The sequence below is a fragment of the Odocoileus virginianus genome, chromosome 5 (assembly GCF_023699985.2).
Source record: "Odocoileus virginianus isolate 20LAN1187 ecotype Illinois chromosome 5, Ovbor_1.2, whole genome shotgun sequence".
NCBI classification, from domain to species: Eukaryota; Metazoa; Chordata; class Mammalia; order Artiodactyla; family Cervidae; genus Odocoileus; species Odocoileus virginianus.
The window spans coordinates 50,515,509-50,539,743 of NC_069678.1; the positions used below are offsets into that span (position 1 = coordinate 50,515,509).

General features: G+C 37.2%; 1 protein-coding gene across 3 annotated transcripts in view; it reads right to left on the reverse strand.

The window, feature by feature from the left end:
* Positions 1-24,235, reverse strand: part of ST6GALNAC3 (ST6 N-acetylgalactosaminide alpha-2,6-sialyltransferase 3) — a 591,798-nt gene that overhangs the window by 185,400 nt on the left and 382,163 nt on the right. The window contains exon 4 of one of the 3 annotated variants that reach the window (XM_070467902.1): positions 9,740-10,502. The exons of the other annotated variants lie outside the window; for them this stretch is intronic. Within the exon in view, the coding sequence (XP_070324003.1) occupies positions 10,454-10,502 (49 nt within the window). The 3' untranslated portion in view covers positions 9,740-10,453. Of the gene's footprint in view, positions 1-9,739; positions 10,503-24,235 lie in introns of those variants that run through there. 3 annotated transcript variants of the gene reach the window in all.

The following is a 24,235-nucleotide window of genomic DNA, read 5'->3' on the forward strand; positions in this document are numbered from 1 at the left end:
GTCTACAAGAAACCCACTTCAGACCTAAAGACACATATAGACTGAAAGTGAGAGGATGGAAAAACATATTCATGCAATGTGAAGCAAAAGAAAGCTGGACTAGCAATCCTCATATCAGACAAAATAGAGCTTAAAATAAAGAAGATTGCAAGAGATAAGGAAGGACACTACACAATGATCAAGGGATCAATCCAAGAGGAAGACATACAATTGTGAATATCTATGTACCCAACATAGGAGCACCTCAATACATACAACAAATACTAACAGACATAAAAGGAAAAATTGAGAGTAACACAATAATAGTAGGAGATTTTACTCACACCAATGGACAGACCATCAAAAAAGAAAATTAATAAGGAAACACAAGTCTTAAATGGTACATTAGATGAGATGGATCTCATTGATATCTTTGGAACATTCCATCCAAATGCATAAGAATATACCTTCTTCTCAAATGCACATGGAACATTCTCCAGGATAGACCACATCTTGGGTCACAAATCAAATCTCAGTAAATTAAAGAAAATTGAAATCATATCAGGCATCTTCTCTGACCACAACTCTATGAGACTAGATATCAATTACAATTTAAAAAAACTGTAAGAAACGAAACACATGGAGATTAAACAACACGTTTCTAGATAACCAACAGGTTACTGAGGAAATCAAAAGGGAAATCACATATCTCTAGAACAAATGGCAATGAAGACACAACAATTCAAAATGTATGGGATGCAGCAAAAGCAATTCTAAGAGGGAAGTTTATAGCAATATAATCCTACCTCAAGAAACAAGAAAAAAATCAAATAGACAACCTAACTTTATACCAAAACCAACTGGGAAAAGAAGAACAAAAAACACCAAAATTAGTAAAAGGCAAGAAATCACAAAAATCTGAGCAGAAATAAATAAAAAAGAAATGAAAGAAACAATAGTAAAGATTAATAAAACTAAAAGCTGGTTCTTTGAGAGGATTAAACAAGATTGACAAGTATTTAGCCAGACTCATCAAGAAAAAAAGAGAGAAGAATCAAATCAACAAAATAAGAAATGAAAAAGGAGAGGTTACAACAGACAAAGCAGAAATACAAACGATTAGAAGAGACTATTATGAACAGTTATAAGGCAATAAAATGGATAACCTGGAAGGAATGGACAGGTTCTGAGAAAAGTTCAATCTTTGAAGACTGAACAAGGAAGAAATAGAAATTATGAACAACCCAATTACAAGCACTGAAATTGAAGCTGTGATCAAAAATCTCCCCTCAAAAACAAAAGCCCAGAACAAGATGTTTTCATAGGAAAATCCTATCAAACATGTAGACAAGAGCTAATGTCTGTCCTTCTAAAACTCTTTCAAAAAACTGCAGCGGAAGGAACACTTCCATACTCATTCTATGAGGCCACCATCACCCTGATACCAAAACCAGACAAAGAAAACAGAAAAAAAGAAAACTACAGGCCAATATCACTGATGAACATAGATGCAAAAATCCTCAACAAAATTTTAGCAAACAGAATTCAGAAACACATCAAAAAGCTCATACATCATGATCAAGTTAGGTTTATTCCAGGGGTGCAAGGATTCTTCAAAATATGCAAATCAATCAATGTGATACACCATATTAACAAATTGAATTATAAAAAGCATATGATCATCTCAAAAGATGTAGAAAAAGCATTTGACAAAATTCAACACCCATTTATGATTAAAACTCTTCAAAAAATGGGCATAGAAGAAACCTACCTCAACATAGTAAAGGCCATGTATGATAGGCCTACACAGCAAACATTATTCTCGACGGTGAAAAACTGAAAGCATTGCCTCTAAGATCAGGAACAAGACAAGGGTGTCCACTTTCATCACTGTTATTCAACATAGTTCTGGACATCCTAGCTACAACAATCAGAGGGAATCCAGATTGGAAAAGAAGAAGTAAAGCTCTCCCTGTTTGCAGATGACATGATACTGTACATAGAAAACCCTAAAGATAGTATCAGAAAATTACTAGACCTAATCAGTAATCTAGCAAAGTTTCAGGATACAAAATCAATACTCAGAAATTACTTGTATTTCTATATACTAACAATGAAAATTCAGAAAGAGAAATTAAGGAATCAATCCCATTCACCACTGCAACAAAAAGAATTAAATATCTAGGAATAAACTTACTTAAGGAGACAAAAGAACTGTACACAGAAAATTATAAGACACTAATGAAAGAAAATCAGAGGTGACATAAACAGATGGAGAGATAGTCCAAGTTCCTGGGTAGGAAGAATCAACATTGTGAAAATGACTATATGCAATCTACATATTCAATGCAATCCCTATCAAATTACCAATGGCATTTTTCACAGGACTAGAACAAAAAATTTCACAATTCATATGGAAATACAAAAGACCCCGAATAGCCAAAGCAGTCTTGAGAAAGAATGGCACTGAAGGAATCAACCTTCCTGACTTCAGATTATACTACAAAGCCACAGTCATCAGGATAGTATGGTACTGGCACAAAAACAGATATATAGACCAATGGAACAAGATTGAAAGCCCAGAAATAAACCCATGCACCTATGGGTATCTTATTTTTGCCAAAGGAGGCAGGAATATATAATGGAACAAAGACAGCCTCTTCAATAAATGGTGCTTGGAAAACTGGACAGCTACATGTAAAAGAATGAAATTAGAACACTTCCTAACACCATACACAAAGATAAACTCAAAATGGATTAAAGACCTAAATGTGAGTCCAGAAACTATAAAACTCTTAGAGGAAAACATAGGCAGAACACTCGATGACATAAATCATAGCAAGATCCTCTGTGACCCACCTCCTAGATTAATGGAAATAAAAACAAAAGTAAGCAAGTGGGACCTGATTAAACTTAAAAGCTTTTGCACAGCAAAGGAAACTATAAGCAAGGTGAAAAGACAAACCTCAGAATGGGAGAAAATAATAGCAAGTGAAATAACAGACAAAGGATTAATTTTCAAAATATACAAGCAGCTCAAACAATTTAATACCAGAAAAACAAATGGCCCAATCAAAAAGTGGGAAAAAGACCTAAACAGACATTTCTCCAAAGAAGACATACAGATGGCTAACAAACACATAAAAAGATGCCCAACATTGCTCATTATTAAAGAAATGCAAATCAAAACCACAATGAGATATCACCTCACACCAGTCAGAATGGCCATCATCAAAAAGTCTACAAACAATAAATGCTGGAAAGGATGTGGAGAAAAGGGAATGCTCTTGCATTGTCGGTGGTAATGTAAATTGATACAGCCACTATGGAAGGCAGTATGGAGATTCCTTAAAAAAACTAGGAATAAAACCACCATATGACCCAGCAATCCCACTCCTAGGGATCAACTCTGAGGAAATCAAAATTGAAAAAGACAAATGTATCCCATTGCTCACTGCAGCATTATTTCCAATGGAAGATGGAATCAACCTAGATGTCCATTGGCAGATGAATGGATAAAGAAGTTTTGCTACATACACACAATGGAATATCACTCATCCTTAGAAAGGAACACATTTGAGTCAGTTCTGAAGGTGGATGAACTTAGAACCTATTATACAGAATGAAGTGTGTCAGAAAAAGAAAGATACATATCAAATTCTAATGTATATAAAGAATCTAGAAAAATGGTACTGAAGAATTTATTTACAGGACAGCAATGGAGAAACAGACATAGAAAATAGACTTATGGACATTGGGGGAGGGGAGGAGTGGGCGAGATGTATGGAAAGAGTGACATGGAAACTTACATAATCATATGTAAAATAGATAGTCAATGGGAATTTGCTGTATGCCTCAGGAAATTCAAACAGGGGCTCTGTATCAATCTAGAGGTGTGGGTTGGGGTGAGAGATTGGAGGGAGTTTCACAAGGGAGAGGATATATGCATATCTATGGCTGATTCTCTTGAGAGTCCCTTGGACTGCAAGGAGATCCAACCAGTCCATCCTAAAGCAGATTCGTCCTGGGTGTTCATTGAAAGGAATGATGCTGAAGCTGAAACTCCAACACTTTGGCCACCTCATGTGAAGAGTTGACTCATTGGAAAAGACCCTGATGCTGGGAGGGATTGGGGGCAGGAGGAGAAGGGGACGACAGAGGATGGCATCACTGACTCAATGGACATGAGCTTGAGTAGACTCCAGGAGTTGGTGATGGACAGGAAGGCCTAATGTGCTGTGATTCATGGGGTTGCAAAGAGTCGGACATGACTGAGCAACTGAACTGAACTGGCTGATGGCTGATTCATGCTGAGGTTTGACAAAAAACAATAAAATTGTGCAAAGCAATTATCCTTCAATAAAAAAATAAAAATAAAAATGAATTGAATTCTTAGTCCCTCAGTCCTATCAGACTCTTTGCCACCCCATGGACTGTCACCCCCCTACCCTGGCACATTGTACATGACTTGAATTCTACAGTCCCTCAATCTCAAATGATAGGGGTCTAGATCTCAAGTATTACAAGCAACGACAAAATATTTTGGTATTTCTATGGGTTGCTCTCTCCTGAACCCCCAGGGAACTACATGTAGATTTCTTACTTGGTGAAGTGGTAGTTGGAATAAGCAGATATATAAATAAAAGGGGTCACTCCAAAGCAATTTCAGCTCATTGTGACATCCTTTCTAAATAAAAGATGGTCTCTGGAGTTGATACAAGTGTGTATCTCCTTATATCTGAGTCAGTGTCATCATCACAATGATTTAACCCAACTATATGAAACTGAAGGTCAGTTTTTCTGGAGACTAACAATATTCAACTTAGATTTATTTGATATTAGGACTATTACAAACCATGATAGGGAGAAATGTTTGTTACAACACAATTTATTTTATATGAGCATCCTTTATGCCAAGAGTCATAATACATTTTACAGTGATACATAAGCTAATGGTCCTTGCACAATGGTGATTTTTCGATGTTTATTGCACATGGGATAAAAAATTGGTTGTTTTATTTTATGGCAGGTAACAGCTGACTTTTCAACAACTGTGTTAAAGAAAATAATCCCAGAGGTTAAGAAAAGACCAGCAAGACCACAGACCTGGAACATCATGATTTACCCTCTTCCAGTGCCTCATATGGAACTAGGAAATACAGCATTGTGGTGAAAACAAAGGAGGAGAGAAAAGAATAGGAAACAATAGTATTCCTCACTAACAGGGAAAATCTGTCAACCAAGGAATATTTGTTCCTAAAAGAAGAGAAAAACACTCCCTTGTATTTTCCCAGTAAGTGTGCAGCTCCTCAGCTGCTTTCAGGGTATGGCTGTTCTAACATTTAAATGATAAAGTAAGACAATTTGAAGTTCACCATATCAAATATAGCAACAGCTCCCCAAGGAACAAGAAAGAAGAATCAATGGCTGTACTGTTGAATGCTTTAGGCCTGTGGTAGTTTTTTCATAAATTAAATTTATAACCAACTGGTTTGCTTTCTTTTGCTCTTTCATTGAAATCAAAACACCGTAACTCCCCATCAAGAGAGATTATACTGACAGTTTTCAGACAGATTTTTTGGCTTTCTCTTTTCTTTTAGCCCCAATCCCTCATCTTAGCATAGAAACTCTGGGAAATTCTTACTTCCAAGGGAATAGAGGGTACATAGGGTTCTTCTACAACCACATAGAAGTGACTCAGCTGGTCAATGGTAAAGCCTTTTATTCCCTAGGGACACAAGTTCAGGAGAAAGTCTCATTGGGTTTTGGGGCAAATGACTCAACATCTAAAGTGCAGAAAATCCAATGCTTAATTGCTATTCACTTGAGGATTTCCAAAATCTCTTGCTAGTATACAGTTCATTAATTCCTCCTCCTTCTCCTTCAAATTCCATGCTCTTTAGTCTTTTATCACTTGAAGGGAAGACATAGATCCAATCAGATTTATTATTTTTTCAATTTTTAAAATGCCTGCTTGTTAAAACATGTTTGAATATTAAGAAGATCAGATATGATGGCAAATGAGATTTTTGGCAAAGTTAATGGCAAAAACAAAGAGGCTTTAGGGGAGATAGGGTAGTGAAAAGAATGCTTCTGAATTAGATGAGACTGGAGTTTGACCCTTAGTCCTGAAACTAGCTGTGTAATCCTGGACAAGTCACTTATCCTCTTTAACTCCCAGATTCTCCATCTATAAAATGGAATTAAGAGAAACCTTGTAGAGTGATTGCAATGACTAAATTCAATGATAATATAAAGATTCTGGTATGATGCCTGTCACATAGAAAGCCTGGCATACAGCAGGCAATGAGTAGACAGCCACAGGCTTTGTCATTGCTTCTGCCAGAGGTTTAAGTTATCATCCCATATTGTTGCGTTCTTTCCTGAGAACAGATGACAGACAATACCCAACTTGGACTCAAAAAGTGGGGGCTAGTTGATAGCAAGGATGGTCAGTTCACTCATTCTTCCACAAGACTCTTCCTCCCAAGATACTTACTACAAAGCCGAGTGAAGGGTAATTAACAAGGAAGGCTATGACCACTTCATGGCTCATGATCAACTTCACCCACAATGACAAATATTTATTGAGATTTTCAAGTATTTGTTAGATAGAGATAAAGTACTATGTAGGAACCAGAGGTTGTGGTTTTAAATAATTTTCCATATTGATTAATAAGATAGCTTCCTGGAAACATATATAAAAATAAATAACTCTTTTGAAATTGTTTCAAATGTGTCTGTCATAAAATTAGCTGAAGCATGAGTCAGGAGAGCTGGAAGGTCTTACAGGGAAATATGAGCGTAAAAGCGGAGCTCTATCAAGGCATACAATGCCAAAGGGGTGATCTAGAAAGATGTGATCAGGGTAGAAAAACCATAGTGATACGCTGTACCCCAGGTCTAGCAAAAGAGGGACATTAGAGGAACAAGACGGGGAGTGGTTACTGGAATGCAGAGACAGAAACAACTGTGTGGAGAGAAAGCCTGAAAGGAGCTCTGATTTTCAATATAGCAGTAGAGCCTGCCTGGCATGACCTTGCAAGGAGGGAGCATAAATACTCCTTCTTCACTGTCCTTTCCTCTGATCTTCTGCTAGGGCATCCATTGGCTAAACCCAACCAGATGGCAGAGAGCAAGAGAGTTCTTGCAATCTTGGGCCAGTCTCCCGGGGCAGAGAGCAAGGTGAAGGTCATAGTGAGGGCCTGGAGGGCAGATGAAGGACCTGCAGTCTACCCATAGACCCAGGCAAGATGAAACCAAGTCTTAAAGTGGGAAAACTCATAGATCAGATGGTCCTTCATAGAAAGAATCACATCTGGTTCACTTTGTAATCTTATTGTCCAACAATTACCTAGCTCAGAGCAAGCACTGAACAAATATTTGTTATAGGTACAGTGGTATCACTTGGGTATTCTTCACTTCAGTATTGGATTTTTTTTTAAAGAAGAAAATTTTCAATTTGCCACTAAAGTGATCAAAAGCTTATCTCTATGGAGTCATGGAGAAATAGGAAAATAGACAAAGTGACAAAAGTTTGGCATGTGAAGTCAAAACTGTCTTATCTCCAATGAGCTGTGCAAGGCAGCTCTGCACATGAATGCATTCCACAGCAGTCTGGCTCCCTCCCAGCAAGTTGAAGTTTAAATCCTATATTAATGCTATTGACTGATGTAAATGGATCCCCATAATTTAACTAAAGCAGCAGTACATTTAGGTTAACATTTGGAGAAGCAAATTTAAAGAAGAGTAAAAAAATGAAATAATTCTATGAATTTCAAAGTTAAGCTTCCACCATTACATTTTTTAAAACTTTCTATGTTTTTCCTATTAAAATTCTCTGTGGTATTTTTATTTTTGATCATGCAGCATGCTAAGTCATTTCAGCTGTGTCCAACTTTTTGCGACTCTACAGACCATAGCCCACCAGGCTTCTTTGTCTATGGGATTCTCCAGGTAAGAAAATTGGAGTGGGTTGCCATGCCCTCCTCCGGGGGATCTTCCTGACCTAGGGATTGAACCCATATCTCTTATGTCTTCTGTATTGGTGGGTTCTTTACCTCTAGTGCCATCTGGGAAATCAGTGTTAAAATAATTATACTAGGGTGAAACTTCCTAAGCCTTGACCATAAGTTTTACAAAAGCTGACTAAATATAAAATTTTAGGAACTGTTTAAGCAGGACAGGTGATTCTGGGTCACAGGTCACACAGTGGGATGTCATTTAGGACAATGTATTTCAAACAGTAAGCAATAGACTTCACACAGCAATCTAGTACACACTCAGATATATACTGAATCACAATACAAAATGTTTTTCTTAGTGTAGACAGTGGTCAAACATTTTGAAATGCATTTTCCTAAATGCTAGTGTGGCATTTGCTCTGCTTAAAACATGCCTTAATGTATGATGTTTAAAAAGTACTACTGATACACATGAAATCTATCCACCCATCTGAAACAAATACTGTGTTTTTCTATTTGCCATGCATGCTAATAAGCTGTATTCTTTTCTGGTCTATTTATTTCTTTAAAAAATGCTGACTACTACCCACTAAATTAATTTCAAGACCCACTAATAGATAGAGACCCTGATGTTAAAAGGCTTGACTTGGCTTAGCTTATATATAAATGCCAATTGTGAAAAATAAGAAAGTACAAGGCAGTCTTAAAAAAGAAAATGATGGGGACTGGGGAAACTAAAGAGAAAAACAACAGGATCACTTATCCAGGGACCTATGGAGATGGCGGGGACCATTTTACATTAAGAGTTGGGACAGAACCCAGGAAATAATCTATTAGTTCATTCACACACACATTTTTCTTCCATTAATTCAACCACTCATTCCACAGACTTTGAGTTGCTGCTGTGTGTTATTCTCTCTATATATAGAGATAAAAGATTTAGTACCAGTACTCTCCAGAAATTCACAATCTGGGAAGATGGAGACAGGTATGGAGATACTTATTGTACAGATGACATCAGCTGCTATAGACACACAGGATGTCAGGTAAACAGGAGGTCGTGTGGTCAGCAAGACTGGAAAGTTAGGTACACTGTCCACAGGAGGCCATGCTAAAGACATGATAGGTAACCTCAAGAACCTGCCCAGGTTGCTTTTTCAGGGCTTCAGTTAAGATAACCAAGGTCTCAATCCTTATTCTGTCTTTTACTACCTGAGTGACCTTGAACAATATTTTGAGCCTCAGTCTTTCCATTTATAAAATGAAAAGTTAATGATACCCACCTAGAGGAGTTGTGATAAAGATTAAGGAGAACAATGTATAATAAGGACCTTGGCTTTGTACCAGAAATCCAACATATGCTCACTGCCTATCACTACCACTGTCAACATCAAACTCATCCTTCTGCTTTCTCCCTCAAAGCTAAAAGCTCCCTTGCAAAATGGTATCCCAAATGATTGGACTTTCTGAGGCTGCATCCTCCTGAACTTGTACAAGTCTGGCAGTTGTCCATGCCGAGACAGAGACCATGGCCTGAAGTCTTTAGAGAAGCATGTGGAATAAAGGCTCCGACATTAAGCATCATTGGTCCAGAGTGTCTTTTCCTGAAGTTTTAATACTGTTGTTTGAATAGGTTAATTGTGTGATTTTGAATATCCTGATGTTTTGGGGGCTTAACAGCACATGGTATAATTACTTAGAGATGAAATGTAAAATAAGGAGTGAATAGCTATCAAACTTCAAAGTCTGCCATGAGCAACCACCAGGGAAGAGACAACTTAAATAAAAAGCCCAACTCATTAAATTGAACTAAGATGCAAATGATAACTGATCGTTGATCATTATGTGCTTTGCATAGTTAGAGGAGTCATGGCGAATATGAATTACCGGTAGATATGGGATGTTACGAAGAACAATTTTGTAGGTGAGAAGAAAGAAGAAGAGCCAGATTAAAGAAGAAAATGACCAATCTTGACTGCTAAGATTCATTTTCCACTTCCATGTTTCCTAAGTTATATATTTTATGCTCTGATCTTACTTCAACAAATAAGACATTCAAATAAAACGATCACAAACATTACTAGTATACATCTCACTACAGAACTCTGACCCAACCATGGTAAAAATCTGCTACCATTCCTTCTGCTACACACTTACCCAAAATACTTAAACAGAATCATAAATTCTGAGTCACCAACTTAGTCACTGGATCTAAAAAGGAATGTATCCCCATTATCAGGCTAAATGTGTCCACTGAGAATGATTTTGATGATGTGAAGAAGTAAATGCTCTTTAAAAGACTCCATCTCTATGTGTTAAATCAAATAAATGAACGATAACAGGATGCTGGTTTGGGTTATAATCTTGTTCCAGTTTACAGCAGTTGCTAATGCAAACGAAGAAGAATGAAGCCAGGCCCACTTAACAATTGTCTTTGAAGGCAATGCCAGCTCCTGGAAACCCACAGTGATGAAACCAGGTGCAAAAGTGAGACTTTCTTCTGCAGTGCATCATTTATTTGCTGGAATCAAAGGTTGCCTTGTTTCTTGACAGATGGAGCTGGGGGACCAGTGATCAAAGGGAAAGAAATAAGAAAGGCACTTCTTAGTGAACGGTGAACAAAGAACTTAGCAATATTTATCCTTGAGACTTTTCCAAATTGTATAATTCTTAATAAAATAACCAAGAAGTTTTAATTTTTGTCTTGAATTTTATGCTTAAAATAGTATAGCACAAAGGCAAGTGAATTTTAAAATGGGCGAAAGACTTGATATGTCTCCAAAGATATGTAAATGGCCAAGAAGCACGTAAAAATATGTTCAATCTCATTAGTCATTATGGAAATGCAAACCAAAGCCACAACGAATGCCAATTCACAAGGATTAGGATAGCTATTAAAAAAAAGGAAGAAAAAATAATGTGTTGGCAAGAATATAAAGAAGTTGGAACCCTCATATATTGCTAGAAGAAATGAAACTAGTGCAGTTATGATGTGTGTGTGTGTGTGTGTGTGTGTGTGTGTGTTAGTCACTCATCGTGTCCAACTCTTTGCAATGCCGTGAACTAGTTTGGCAGTTCCTCAATAAGTTAAACATAAAATCATCATAAGATGAAGCAATTCAACTCCTAAGTTTATACCTAAAAGAACCGAAAAATAATGTTCCAACAAGGACTTTTCCAAAAATATTCATAGCACCACCATTCACAATAGCCAAAAGGTAGAAACAACTCAAATATTTATCAGCTGATGAATGGATAAACAAACAAACAAACAAAAAATGTGGTATATCCAGACATAAAAATGAATAAAGTACTTACACACACTAAAACATGGACAAATCTTGAACATATGCTAAGTGAAAGAAGCCAAATACAAAGACCACATGTTGCATGATCCCTTTTATACAAAATATTCATAATTAGCAAATTCATAGAAACAGAAAGCATATTAATGAGCAAATGTCAGGGTCTAGAGAAGGGATAACAGGGAGTAACTGCTTTATTAAAATATAAAAAAAATTAATTAAAAAAAAAGGGCAGAAGACCTAAATAGACATTTTTCCAAAGAAGGCATACAGATAGATAACAGGCACATAAAAATATGCTCAACATCACTAATTATTAGAGAAATACAAATTAAATCTACAATAAGGTATGACCTCATACTGATCAGAATGGCCATCATCAGAAAGTCTACAAATAATACATACTAGAAAGGGTATAAAGAAAACAGAACCCTCTGACACTGTTGGTGAGAATGTAAATTGGTAAATCATTATGGAGAACACGGAGATTCCTTTAAAAAAACTATAAATAGAGCTACTGTATGATCTAGCAATCCCTCTCCTGGGCATATATCCAAAAGAGATGAAAACTCTAATTTGAAAAGATACATGTGACCCAATGTTCATAGAAGTACTATTTATAATATTCAAGGCGTGGAAACAACTCAAATGCCCATCAACAGATGATTGGTTAAAGAAGTATATATATATATATATATACACACATACATACATATATACTATATATCTAATAGAATATTATAGCCACATACATAATGGAATATTATATATATACATATATATATATATAAAAATATTAGTCATAAACAAGAATGGAACTGCCATTTGTAGCCTCATGGATGACCTAGAGAATATCATACTAAGTGAAGTAAGGCTTCCCAGGTGGAGCAGTGGTAGAGAATCTACCTGTCAATACAGGAGAAACAGGAGACACAGGTTCAATCCCTGGGTTGGAAGATCCCCTGAAGGAGAAAATGGCAACCTATTCCAGAATTCTTGCTGGAGAATTTTACGGACAGAGGAGCCTGGAGGGTTACAGTCCATATGGTCACATAGAGTTGATATCACCGAGCACCAGGCACGTGCACACACATGGTGTAAGTCAAACAGAAAGACAAATATGCTATCACTTATATGTAGAAGCTATAAAATAATACAATGAATTTACATACAAAACAGAAAGAGACAGAGACATAGAGAAAAACTTATGGTTACCAAGGGGGAAAAGGAAGATAGTAGGAGGGATAAATAAGGAGTATCGGATTAACAAATACAAACTACTGTACATATAAAGGGACTTACCTGGTGGTTCAGACAGTAAAGAATCTGTGTGCAATGTAGGAGACTTGGGTTCAATCTCCAGGTTGGGAAGATACCCTGGAGAAGGAAATGGCAACCCACTCCAGTATTCTTGCCTGGGAAATCCCATGGCCAGTGGATTCTGGCAGGTTACATTCCACGGGCCACATGAGTCAGACACAACTTGTTAAACCAAACCATACATAAAATAGATTACAAGGATTTATGTGTAACACAGGAATTATATTCAATATCAAATTTTAATAACCCATAATTAAAATAATTTGAAAAAAATACATATAACTGAATAACCTTACTATACACCTGAAACTAACACATTATTGTAAATCAACTATATTTCAATAAAAGAATCAAAAACTGTGTTTACTAAGCATGAACATAGTTTTCTCTTAAAATGGATATCTATTTAGGCTTAAAGTAAATCCTAATTACTGGCTGGAAGTAAGAGAATGATGGAGATTTAGGAAGGAAGATACAAGTATTCCAGAGCACAACCCATGTTAAAACATCTTATAGAAGTAGCCAGTTTTTCCATTTTTAAATAGTCAAATATGAGATGCTATTTTTTGCAGTGGGTGCACAGAAAGTAAAATAGATGTGCATTCAACCAAGTTCATATTTTGTTACCTGTATTTATTTAAATGAGCATAGCCTATAATTTCTGCTCACAGCATCACCACTTTTCTCCCCAGTAATACGGAAATGCTGATAATTTTCTTCTCGACTCCCCTTGCAATTTGTATAGTGACAGGGAGCAAGCATGTTTACATACTTGTAATAAGTTACTCCCCCCAGCAGCCCACAATCAATTGCATTCTATCCTCATATTTCTCTCTATTAGACAGTGATACCTTATTGTCTAAGGACACTATTTTGATTCTTCAGGCCATCTTGAATCTGAGTTTAAGAACAAGGAAAGGAAGGAACCCAAGTTCTTAGAACTGATAGCTTAGCAGTTGTTTCTGTACAACTTAAGCAGAAGTATATTCACTCCTTGGAATATTTATTGACATGCTGGGACTGTATAAATACCAGAAATAATACAGTACATCTTCCTGAATTGTCATTTTCTTTCCATGATAAGTGATCTAGGAACATTATTTTTATATTAAAACAGATATTTTATGGAGCAATATGCAAGAAGTATAATCTTAAAAATGTGTATTTTTAACATTATACAAGACTGAAATTTCTCACTAGTTTTCCGTCGCTGAAGGAGCAAGTTCATTCTCCTCTGCCTCCAGAAATAAATAAAAGCACTGTGTAAACTGCAGCAAACCAAACAAAATTTTGGCAACATAACATGGGGCATGCTGGTGCAGAAGTATGAGGATCTCAGCTAATGCCACACAGAAAAGTGACAACCTTATTTCAAAACTATACTGGGCTGGCCAAAAAGTTCATTCGGGTTTATATCTGAATGAACATGTTGGCCAAATCAAAATTATTACAGTTAGTTCACAAAGTGTTTTTACATACGCAATTCACTCAGTCCTTACAATGCTCTTGTGAGGTTGGCATTTTATACAGAAAAGTAAGGAAGTTCTGAAAATTTAAGCAACTTTCGTCAATAGGGGTAGTAATAGTTAGACTAACAATTCAAGGTACACTGAAAGGCAAAGCAAAACATCGGGATGAAGATGGATGGAGAATTGAATCAAAGTCAGTAGTTGGACGACAGTGATGCAACTGCATTTATCCTTCAGAGGGGAGGCAAAGTTCTCATCTAGAGTAACTGAAATAGAGTGAGCAGTGGTACAATGGAAAGTGGGGGTAAAACCTTGTAACTAAAACCCCCAAATAAGCACACTAAGTGAAAAGATCTTAAGCATCCCCAAAACCAAAGTTATATTCCAATTCCCTGAAGAAATCATGTCTCCTTAGAGTAAAACCAACATATAGGGCTTTCCTTGGGGGCTCAGTGGTAAAGAATCCACCTGCCAACGCAAGAGATATGGGTTTGATCCCTGATCCAGGAAGATCTCACATGCTGTGGAGCAACATGTGGCTCAACCATTGAGCCTGTGTTCTAGAACCTGAGGCTGCAACTACTGAGCCCAAATGCCCCAACTACTGAAGCCTGAGCGCCCTAGAGTCCATACTCTGCAACAAAAGAAGCCACCTCAATGAGAAGCCCATGCACTGCAGTGGGAGAGTAGCCCCCACCTGCCACAACTAGAGACAAGCCTGTGCAGCAACAAAGACCCAGCACAGTCAAAAATAAATAAATAAATAAAACTATTTTTAAAAATCCTACACAGAAAAAATTAAGAGTCCTCAAAAAGCTGGATCAGCAAGACCAAGTTCCAGTGAATGCAAACCTTCCACCCAACATGCAACTTTCAATCAGCTTTTATTCTTCGCTTTATTCTTAAATATAAATCAGCAGCAGAAGATGCCATAAATTGAGGAAAGCTTCCAAACTGAAAGCCAAAAATCAAAACAAACAGAAAAAAGGAAATGGTAAGAAATAATATGCATACATAATATGTGCAGGAAACATAAAAATGGAATGACATGATATAAATAAAAAAGATACTGCATCCATAAAATAGAACAGATTGTTATGGGACAGAAATAACCTATGAATGCAAAAGAACTCTTGAAGAGGAAAATTTTAAAGCAGAATATTAAAAACCTAATCACTGGTTTATATACATTTAAGTAAATCTTCTCTAAAGCAGAATAAAAAAGTGAAAAGAAAAGAAACCCAGAGAATAAAGGCATATCTCTAATCTAAGATTAACAGAAAGAGATCTGAAAAAAATAATAGGATGAATTTGTCAAAGAAATAATTCAAGAAAATTTCCCAGAGTATAAGAACAAACTGGAATCTCCATGCTCAATCTGTTTACTGAAGTCGAGCACAATTCATTTAAGAGGATATAGATTTTAGCCTACCATATTTAAATATCATAACTCCAGAGGTAAAGAAAATTTCTTAAGGTTCCTAATGAGAAAAAGTCAGGCACAAAGGAGCGAAAAATCAAGATAGAATCAGATCCCCCAACTATAAAATGATAGAACAATTCCTCCAAAATTCTTAGGGAAAAGATTTCCTAGCTAAATGCTACTCTTAACAAATATCAATCTAGTAGGAGGTTAGAATAAAGACTCATTCAGGGGAAAACAAAATGCAAAAACAACCCCTATCTTTTTTATCACTTTTTCTTAGGAAGTTCCTAGAAGAGGTCATAGAGCAAAATAAGAGATTTACCAACAAAGAGAAAGAGTAGGAACCACGTTTGTTGTGCAACAACAACAAATGTGATGTGGTGATCCTACAAAATCTACTGTGCGATTGACCTGGAGGACATATGTTTGAATGTTCAGGTAAAAACACTGATGTGCATATGGCAATGTTGATAGGCTGTTTAGAAAACTATGAAAGCAAACATACAAGGCAATTAATAGCACTGGAAAAAAAATTTCAAAAACATAATCAGCATATTTCTTAGTTTTGCAATAAACATAAGTTATACCTGTTTTAAACATTAAACTTTTGCTTTAACTAAAAATTATCTTAAAGCTCTACTGGGAAAATAGGTGCAGAATGTGTGTGGAGATATGAGAGAGAAAAATTCTCAACTGCCATCACAGGAATTTAATAGGACATGTCTAAAGTTGAGACACCAGAGAAATATATGTATGTTATTTAGAAACATGGATATAAATAGCATCATCCACAGAGGAGACGTAAATGCTACTAGAGGTAAGAATAAGAAGTGGGGAGAAGTGGATGGGCTGCTGCTTTTAAACAGAGTTTTAAATATGCATATATTATTTTCATTAAATTTTTTTAAAACTCCATGTTGCCCTATAATAGAGAATTAAAGAATTTTTATATAACCAATATAGTAAGGTGTTATACAGCCATCAAATACCATATCACAAAACATTTGCATCCAAAAAAAAGAATGTTCATGATATATTGTTGAGAAGAAAATAAGAGTAAGATACAGCAGTCTATTTTGTATAATTCCAACTTTGTAAAACATGGATATGCACAGACACACACAGTGAATAGCTGCTGTAGATACAAAAGCAAATAGTCTTATCCTCAAACAACTTCTAGTCCAATATGGAGGCACACATTAAAGAGGACAGCTTTGATATGATGCGTTTTCCCGTAAGATGCAAGGGTTCTCAGACTTGAGCATGCATCAGAATAACCGGGAGGGCTTGGTTCAACAGACTTCAGCATTCCACTAAGTGTTTCTGATGAACAGATCTGTGGTGGGAGCCCAGAATTTGCTTTTCTAACACACTTCCAGGAGATGCTGATGCTACTGGCCTTGGAGCACATTGTGAACGCCACTGATGCTATGTGTAGGGTTCTCTGATACACTGAGACCAGCACGTGCCTCACAGGCTTCCTGGAGGAGATGCTCCCAAGTCACATTGTAAGTGGTTCCAACTGCAAAGAGATTCTGAAGTTCTCACCAGGTTGGAAAATCATTTTCAACTACTCACAAAACTTCCCATAAATTCTGGATTTACCAATGACAGGACTGTACATACTAACTACTAGCATCATGTCTCCCTGCTTGGGACTAGAATTCTTTAGCCAATAGTGGTCATTTCAGACAAATCAACATCTGTGCTTAGCATTTGCTATGTCTTTGATACAAAAACAGTATTGCTTAAGAATTATAGTTTGAACTAGGGATGACTGGAAGGGGCCTGAGTAAGTTCGGGGTCCTTAAAAATAAGAGGAAGGAAGTCCTAATTCAGTCTAATAAGCTAAGAACTCAAGACACACCAATTGGTTGAGTCAGAACTACTCCCTGCTGCTGCTCACTGTTGGACGCTGTTCCTCTGATCATTTTTTCAGTGCAGAGGGAACAGTGGAGAATTGGAGAAGGACCAACACTAGGACCTCCTACTAGAGCTCAGACATGATTCTATGCCCTTGATAGTCCCTGCAACAGAAAGGGCATCCCCAGGTGTTTAGACTGATAAGAATGCATGAAAAAAGAAACCAGTCTCTGCTCACATGTTGGCCAGCTAGTTTCTCCTCATTGATTTTTTCACATTTATATTATTTCCTAAGGACAAAAATAAAGGAGACTTATGATGTGAAACTCAGACTGTGTATAATACATCACGCAGAAAGTCATTAACTGAGCATCGACTAGGTTGAAGGCATTGTGGTGAGCACTACCAAGGAGACAGAGATGACCCAGTTATCTTCCAGATAACATCAGCACTTGCCCATGAACAAACAGGTAATTAGTGGGAATACCACTCCCTCCCCTCCAAGTGCTTAAGCAGAGATTGACTGATGAAATGTCTCTGATTTGGGAATCCACAGCCTGGTTCCTCATGGCTGCCCTCTCTCTCACTAGCTGAGTGATCTTGGATAAGTCTCTGTTTTCCTATCAGTTATCAGGAGATAGAAAGACCCCCTCTCTTTACTTCACAGGGTGGACATAGATTTCTAGTGACATCAAAAACAAGAAACTAATTTAGAAAATAAAGGTCCTCTGTAAATGTATTATGACTTTATGGTCATGTTCATCTGCCAGGAATTTTCAACGTTATTTTCAAGATTAGAATATGAGTCTCTTCATGAGCTGATTTCTGAAAACTTCTCCACACTTCACTAGACTTCACTACAGTGTTTCATGAATTTGCCTGCTTCTCATTGGACTGTGTGCCTAGCACAGAGTATAGCCTTGAACTGGTACTGAGTAAAAATTGTCAAATAAATGGCAAGCAAATATTGTAGAAGCTGTGTGAGAGAATTGGGCAGTACATTTAGAGCATCCAGCCCCAGAAAAATGGATAGATTGAAAAAAATACCTTCTAATATCCCTTTAACTAACTCAAAGGATCTATAATCAGACAGAGTTTTAGAGAAATAAATTCTAAAGATTGGATGTCATGCTAGTAGCTATCAGTTGACTCACTGGAAAAGGAAGAACTCTGGATATGATAACACCTTTAGTTGGCCATGTCTAGCATAAATTAAGAGCAAACCTCCTTCTCTAGAAAGAAGCCAACTTCTTTGCTTCTGATTCTGTGAAAAGTAGAAAGTCAATTCCAGTTACCTGAAACACTGGTCTGAACTACTCCAGTAAAACTACCCTAATGAAAATTTCTGTTAAGAAACAACTGGAATAACTATTTCCTACAGTTGTCAAGATGTCAAATTGTACCCATTACAAAGTCTCCTAGAGAGTGAGAGTAAACAGCATTTGTGTGAAATATAAATTCTCTTGCCATCTCTCATGACATCTTTGTTATGCATAAGTCAAGATCAGAAGGCTGCAAATGGCAATCTTCATTCATTTTATGTCTGAATAATATTCCAATGTATATATGTACCACATCTTCTTTATCCACTCCTCTGTCAACAGACATTTAGGTTGCTTCCATGTTTTGGCTATTGCAAATAGTGCTGAAATGAACATGAGAGTGCACTCATCTTTTTGAATTATGGTTTTCTCAGGGTATATGCCCAGGGTCATATGGCAGCACTATTTTTAGTTTTTTTAAGGAACGTCTGTACTGTTCTCTGTAGTGACTATACTTAGAGATTGTCATACTGAGTAAAATAAACCAGAGAGAGAAGGACAAATATCACATGATATCACTAATCTATGGAATCAAAAAATGGTACTGATGAACTTATTTACAAAGCACAAATAGAGTTACAGATGTAGAAAGCAATCTTATGGTTACTGGGGGGAGTGTTGTTGTTAAATCACTCAGTTGTGTCTGACTCTGCAACCCCAGGGACTGCAGCATGCCAGACTTCCCTGTCCTTCACCATCTCCCAGAGCTTGATCAAACTCATGTCCATCGAGTCGGTGATACCATCCAACCATCTCGTCCTTTGTTGTCCCCTTCTCCTCCTGCCTTCAATCTTTCCCAGCATCAGGGTCTTCTTTTCTAATGAGTCAGCTCTTCACATCAGGTGGCCAAAGTGTTGGAGCTTCAGATTTAGCATCAGTCCTTCCAGTGAATATTCAGGACTGATTTCCTTTAGGATTGATGGTTTGAGCTCCTTGCAGTCCAAGTAACTCTCAAGAGTCTTCTCTAACACCACAGTTCAAAAGCATCAATTCCTTGGTGTTCAGCCTTTATGGTTCAGCTCTCACATCCATACATGACTACTGGAAAAACCATAGCTTTGACTAAATGGCAAAGAATTGTTTCTGTTTTTTAATATGCTGTCTAGGTAGAACTGGACATGGAACAACAGACTGGTTCCAAATAGGGAAAGGAGTACATCAAGGTTGTATGTTGTCACCCGGTTTATTTAACTTATATGCAGAGTACATCGTGTGAAATGCCGGGTTGAATGAAGCTCACACTGGAATCAAGATTGCCAGGAGAAACATCAATAACCTCAGATATGCAGATGACACCACCCTTATGGCAGAAAATGAAGAAGAATTAAAGAGCCTCTTGATGGAAGTGAAAGAGGAGAGTGAAAAAGTTGGCTTAAAACTCAACATTCAGAAAACTAAGCTTATGGCATCCAGTCCCATCACTTCATGGCAAATAGATGGGGAAACAATGGAAACAGTGACAGACTTTATTTTCTTGGGCTCCAAAATCACTGCAGATGGTGACTGTACCCATGAAATTAAAAGATGCTTGCTCCTCGGGAAAAAAAGCTATGACCAACCTAGAGACAGCATATTAAACAGCAGAGACATTACTTTGCCAACAAAGATCCGTCTAATCAAAGCTATGGTTTTTCCAGTAGTCATGTGTGGATGTGAGACTTGGACTATAAAGAAAGCTGAGCACAGAAGAATTGATGCTTTTGAACTGTGGTGTTGGAGAAGACTCTTGAGAGTTACTTGGACTGCAAGGAGATCCAACCAGTCAGTCCTAAAGGAAATCAATACTGAATATTCATTGGAAGGACTGATGCTGAAGCAGAAACTCCAATACTTTGGCCACCTGATGTGAAGCACTGACTCACTAGAAAAGACCCTGATACTGGGAAACATTGAAGGCAGGATAAGGGGATGACAGAGGCTGAGATGGTTGGATGGCATCACTGACTCAATGGACATGAATTTGAGCAAGCTTCAAGAGTTGGTGGTGGACAGGGAGGCCTGGAGTCCAGGGGATTGCAAAGAGTCGAACATGAATGAGCGACTGAACTGAACTGAGGTTTGTTATAGCTTTTCTTCCAAGGAGCAAGTGTCTTTTGATTTCATGGCTATAGTCACCATCTGCAGTGATTTTGGAGCCCAAGAAAATAGTCTGTCACTGTTTCCATGGGAGATGGATAAATTGGGAGATTGGTATTGACATATACACACTACTGTATATAAAATAGATAACTAATAAGAACCTTCTGTATAGCTGTAGAAACTCTACTCAATTCTCTGCAATGGCCCATATGGAAAAAGACTCTAAAAAAGAATGGATATATGTATATGTATAACTGAGTCACTTTGCCATAGAGCAGCAATTAATACAACATTATAAATCAACTATATCCAAATAAAATTTTTTTAAAAAGATCAGGAGGATATTTTCTATCATAGTATCTTCATTTTCAAATCATTTTGTTCAAACTTCATAATATAATTTTTATAGAGCATCAGACTGTGCTTTAAAACCTTGACAAAGTCAAGAAAGCTAAACAATAGTCTCCTTCACACTTTAGCCAAAGCTACTGAAAACAGGAAGTAAGATACTTTTTGGTGTAGAAATTCTTGATGTGCATATGTTAGGGAAGGGGGGAAATGCTTAGGAATTACAAAAGGCCATGAGTTCCCTTCCATGATCAAGACTTCTAAGACGTCCTGCCTTGTACTCTGCAACATATTCTAGCAGACAGGAGGCAGGGCTCCCAATTCCAGGCTAAATGAACTGATACAGCCATCACTTTTTAAGGCCAAGTTGAATAGCACTGTTTTAACTTGTCCCAGAAACTATTTGAATTAACAATAATAGCTCTGCTTTTGGCTTTGGTCTGGCCAAGACACTTAGATCTTATAATTCAAAAGTATATCAGTAAATGTGCTGGAATAAAACCAAGTTGGTGCTCTCAAGACTTCAGAAATTGAGACTTCAAGGAAGAGAAATCTTGAGCAATCATAATTGTAATACTATAGATGTCAGAGATCACAGAAGGAAGCTATAGAAAGTCAGTAATTTAAAGAGAAAAAAAGAAAAAGAAAGATCTAAAACACAGTAGGAGACCATTTTGACTTTCCTTATCTGTCCTATGTGTGAAGAAATGAGGGCTGCATTCCCCAGGAGTCTGATGAAAGAGGAAGAATCAAGTTGTTTCCACTCAGATTTCAGAGTCTTTAATTCCATGAAGGTACATTTTTGGTTTGGCAGTCACATTCTGCTGGTGAAAGTCAAAAGAGGGATCCTAAAAAGAGTAGTGTCAAAATGCCCACTGAGTTGTGCCCCTTGCTGGGGTGTTAGACTAATGCCAGGCTGAGTACAAATTGGAAGTTCCTGTCACATAACAGATCTAGTCTGCGAACGGATGGGGAAAAAGTAGGCAAGTGTTCTTGGTAGACTGAGCAAAATGAAAAAGAAAAAAGAAAGCACTTAATACATTTTCCCCTAGTCCATCCACATCATTGCTCAATAAATCCTGAGATGAATTATTTCACAACACAGATAGATTAGCTCTTGGATGCATATGGAGTAAAACCAATCTAGTCAACTCTGTACTCTGTCATGCTAACGAAAGAAAACAGTGGCATGGATAACCCAACAGAGTATAAAATCAGAAAATCCCTTACTTGGGTTTATAGAAAATATTGTATTATTTGAGAAGCATCATGTTTGTCTTTGTGTTTGTGTTTTGCTTGTGGAAATGTGGAAATTAGTGGCTAGCCTCTAAATATACATCAACTGGCAGAGGAGACAACTGATGTAGGAGGAATAAATCAGCATGGAATGGAGGATTTCTGTAGCTAAATTCCAGGTGGCAAATTTAGAGATAATGGATCATTCTATTATAAATGGGAATGGACATCAACTCATTTTCTGAAAGGGGAAACTACAGCTGAGCTTACTTCACCTAACCCAGACCACAAAATTAGAAGTCCCTTACCTCTGACTCTGACATCCTTCCCACTCAGTCCTACTACGTACTCCATGCATCTGCACATTAATACTTAGAGTGGACTGGAAGAATATAAATGCACTGACAAAAAGCTCTTCTAAACTGATGAATGAGAGATCATCAAAGGGCTGTTTAGAGAAATTAAAATGCTTTATGACTGAGACAGGCATCGGGGGAAGCTTATTCTGCCAAAATACATCTTCAGAGACCTTGGCCAGAGAAAGAGCCTATTTGATGAAGGATAACGACATTTGTCTCAATTTAAAATTGCTTAGCTCTTCACATTGTGTTTCCTGCAATGCTTTTTTGGGCCCTCTTGGTATAGGACAGGTACATGTGTGGGTTCTAGGATTAAATCTGTGTTGGAATCTTGCCTTAAGCACGTTTCTCCACTATGGTTTCTCCCCCTGCTGACTTAGGCAAGTAACATAATCTTCTGAGGCTTATTTTCATTACCTGTAAAATGAAGTTAACACTATCTGTCTCATAGGGTTATTGAGACTATCAAATGAAATGATGTATGTATACACAGCCCAGGGTCTGGCATATATATGTGAGTGTTCAGTGGTGCTGGTGGTAAAGAACCTTCCTGCTAATGCAAGAGACCTAAAAGATGCAGGTTCGATCCCTGGATTAGGAAGATCCCCTGGAGGAAGGCGTGGCAACCCACTCCAGTATTCTTGCCTGGAGAATCCCAAGGACAGAGGAGCCCAGCAGGCTACAGTCTATAGAGTCGCAAAGAGTCAGTCATGACTAAAGTGACTTAGCATGCATGCATGCAAGTGTTCAACAAATGATATTTATTATCATTAAAATAAAAATCATAGGTCCACACACCTTTATTCAACCTCCTGATTTGAGCAAGCTCACATGCTCTCATATTTCTTCAAGATTTGGTGTCCACATTGCTTTTTGCTCCCTTTCTATTCAGTAGCTCTTGAAAAAAAGTACATCTTTTATCTTACTTCCTCTGTGTGGTTACTGCCAGACAAAGACTCTCACGATAAAGAAAACAAGTTTAAAATTTCCATTTACTTTAAATAGAGAGTAATAAAATTAATCAATTATAGTATATGAGGCTATAATGTTCCTGGGTGGTTTGAAGGCAAAAATTTGAAACAGAATTTGATAAGGAACAATAAGATTTTATCAAACACAATTCTATTTTCTGGAAAAGTGAAGGGATATACCTATAGTGGCTATTTTTCCCTTGGTATAATCTCTGTTTTCAAATCCAGGCATTTATTGCCTTACCATGGACAGCCTAGCCCCACCACCTCCAATTTGGGCTATTGTAATAATCAGTTATGGACCTCACTGGGATCCTTGGTTGTATCTTTTTATAAAACGTCATTCTCTGCCACAACACTCATTTTTTGAAAATATAAACATAAAGCTCAGAAATTCTTTTTTTTTTTTTTTTTTCCAGAAATTCTTGATCTAACATACGATGCTCTTTTTCATCTGGCACCTAACTTCACTCCCTGGACGTCTTCTCAATATTTTTCATGAAAAGATAGATCTACCAACACTGAACTCCTCTCCAGCATACTTCCTAACTTCATGCCTTTGTGATTTTACTCAAGCTATTATCTCTGCCTGGG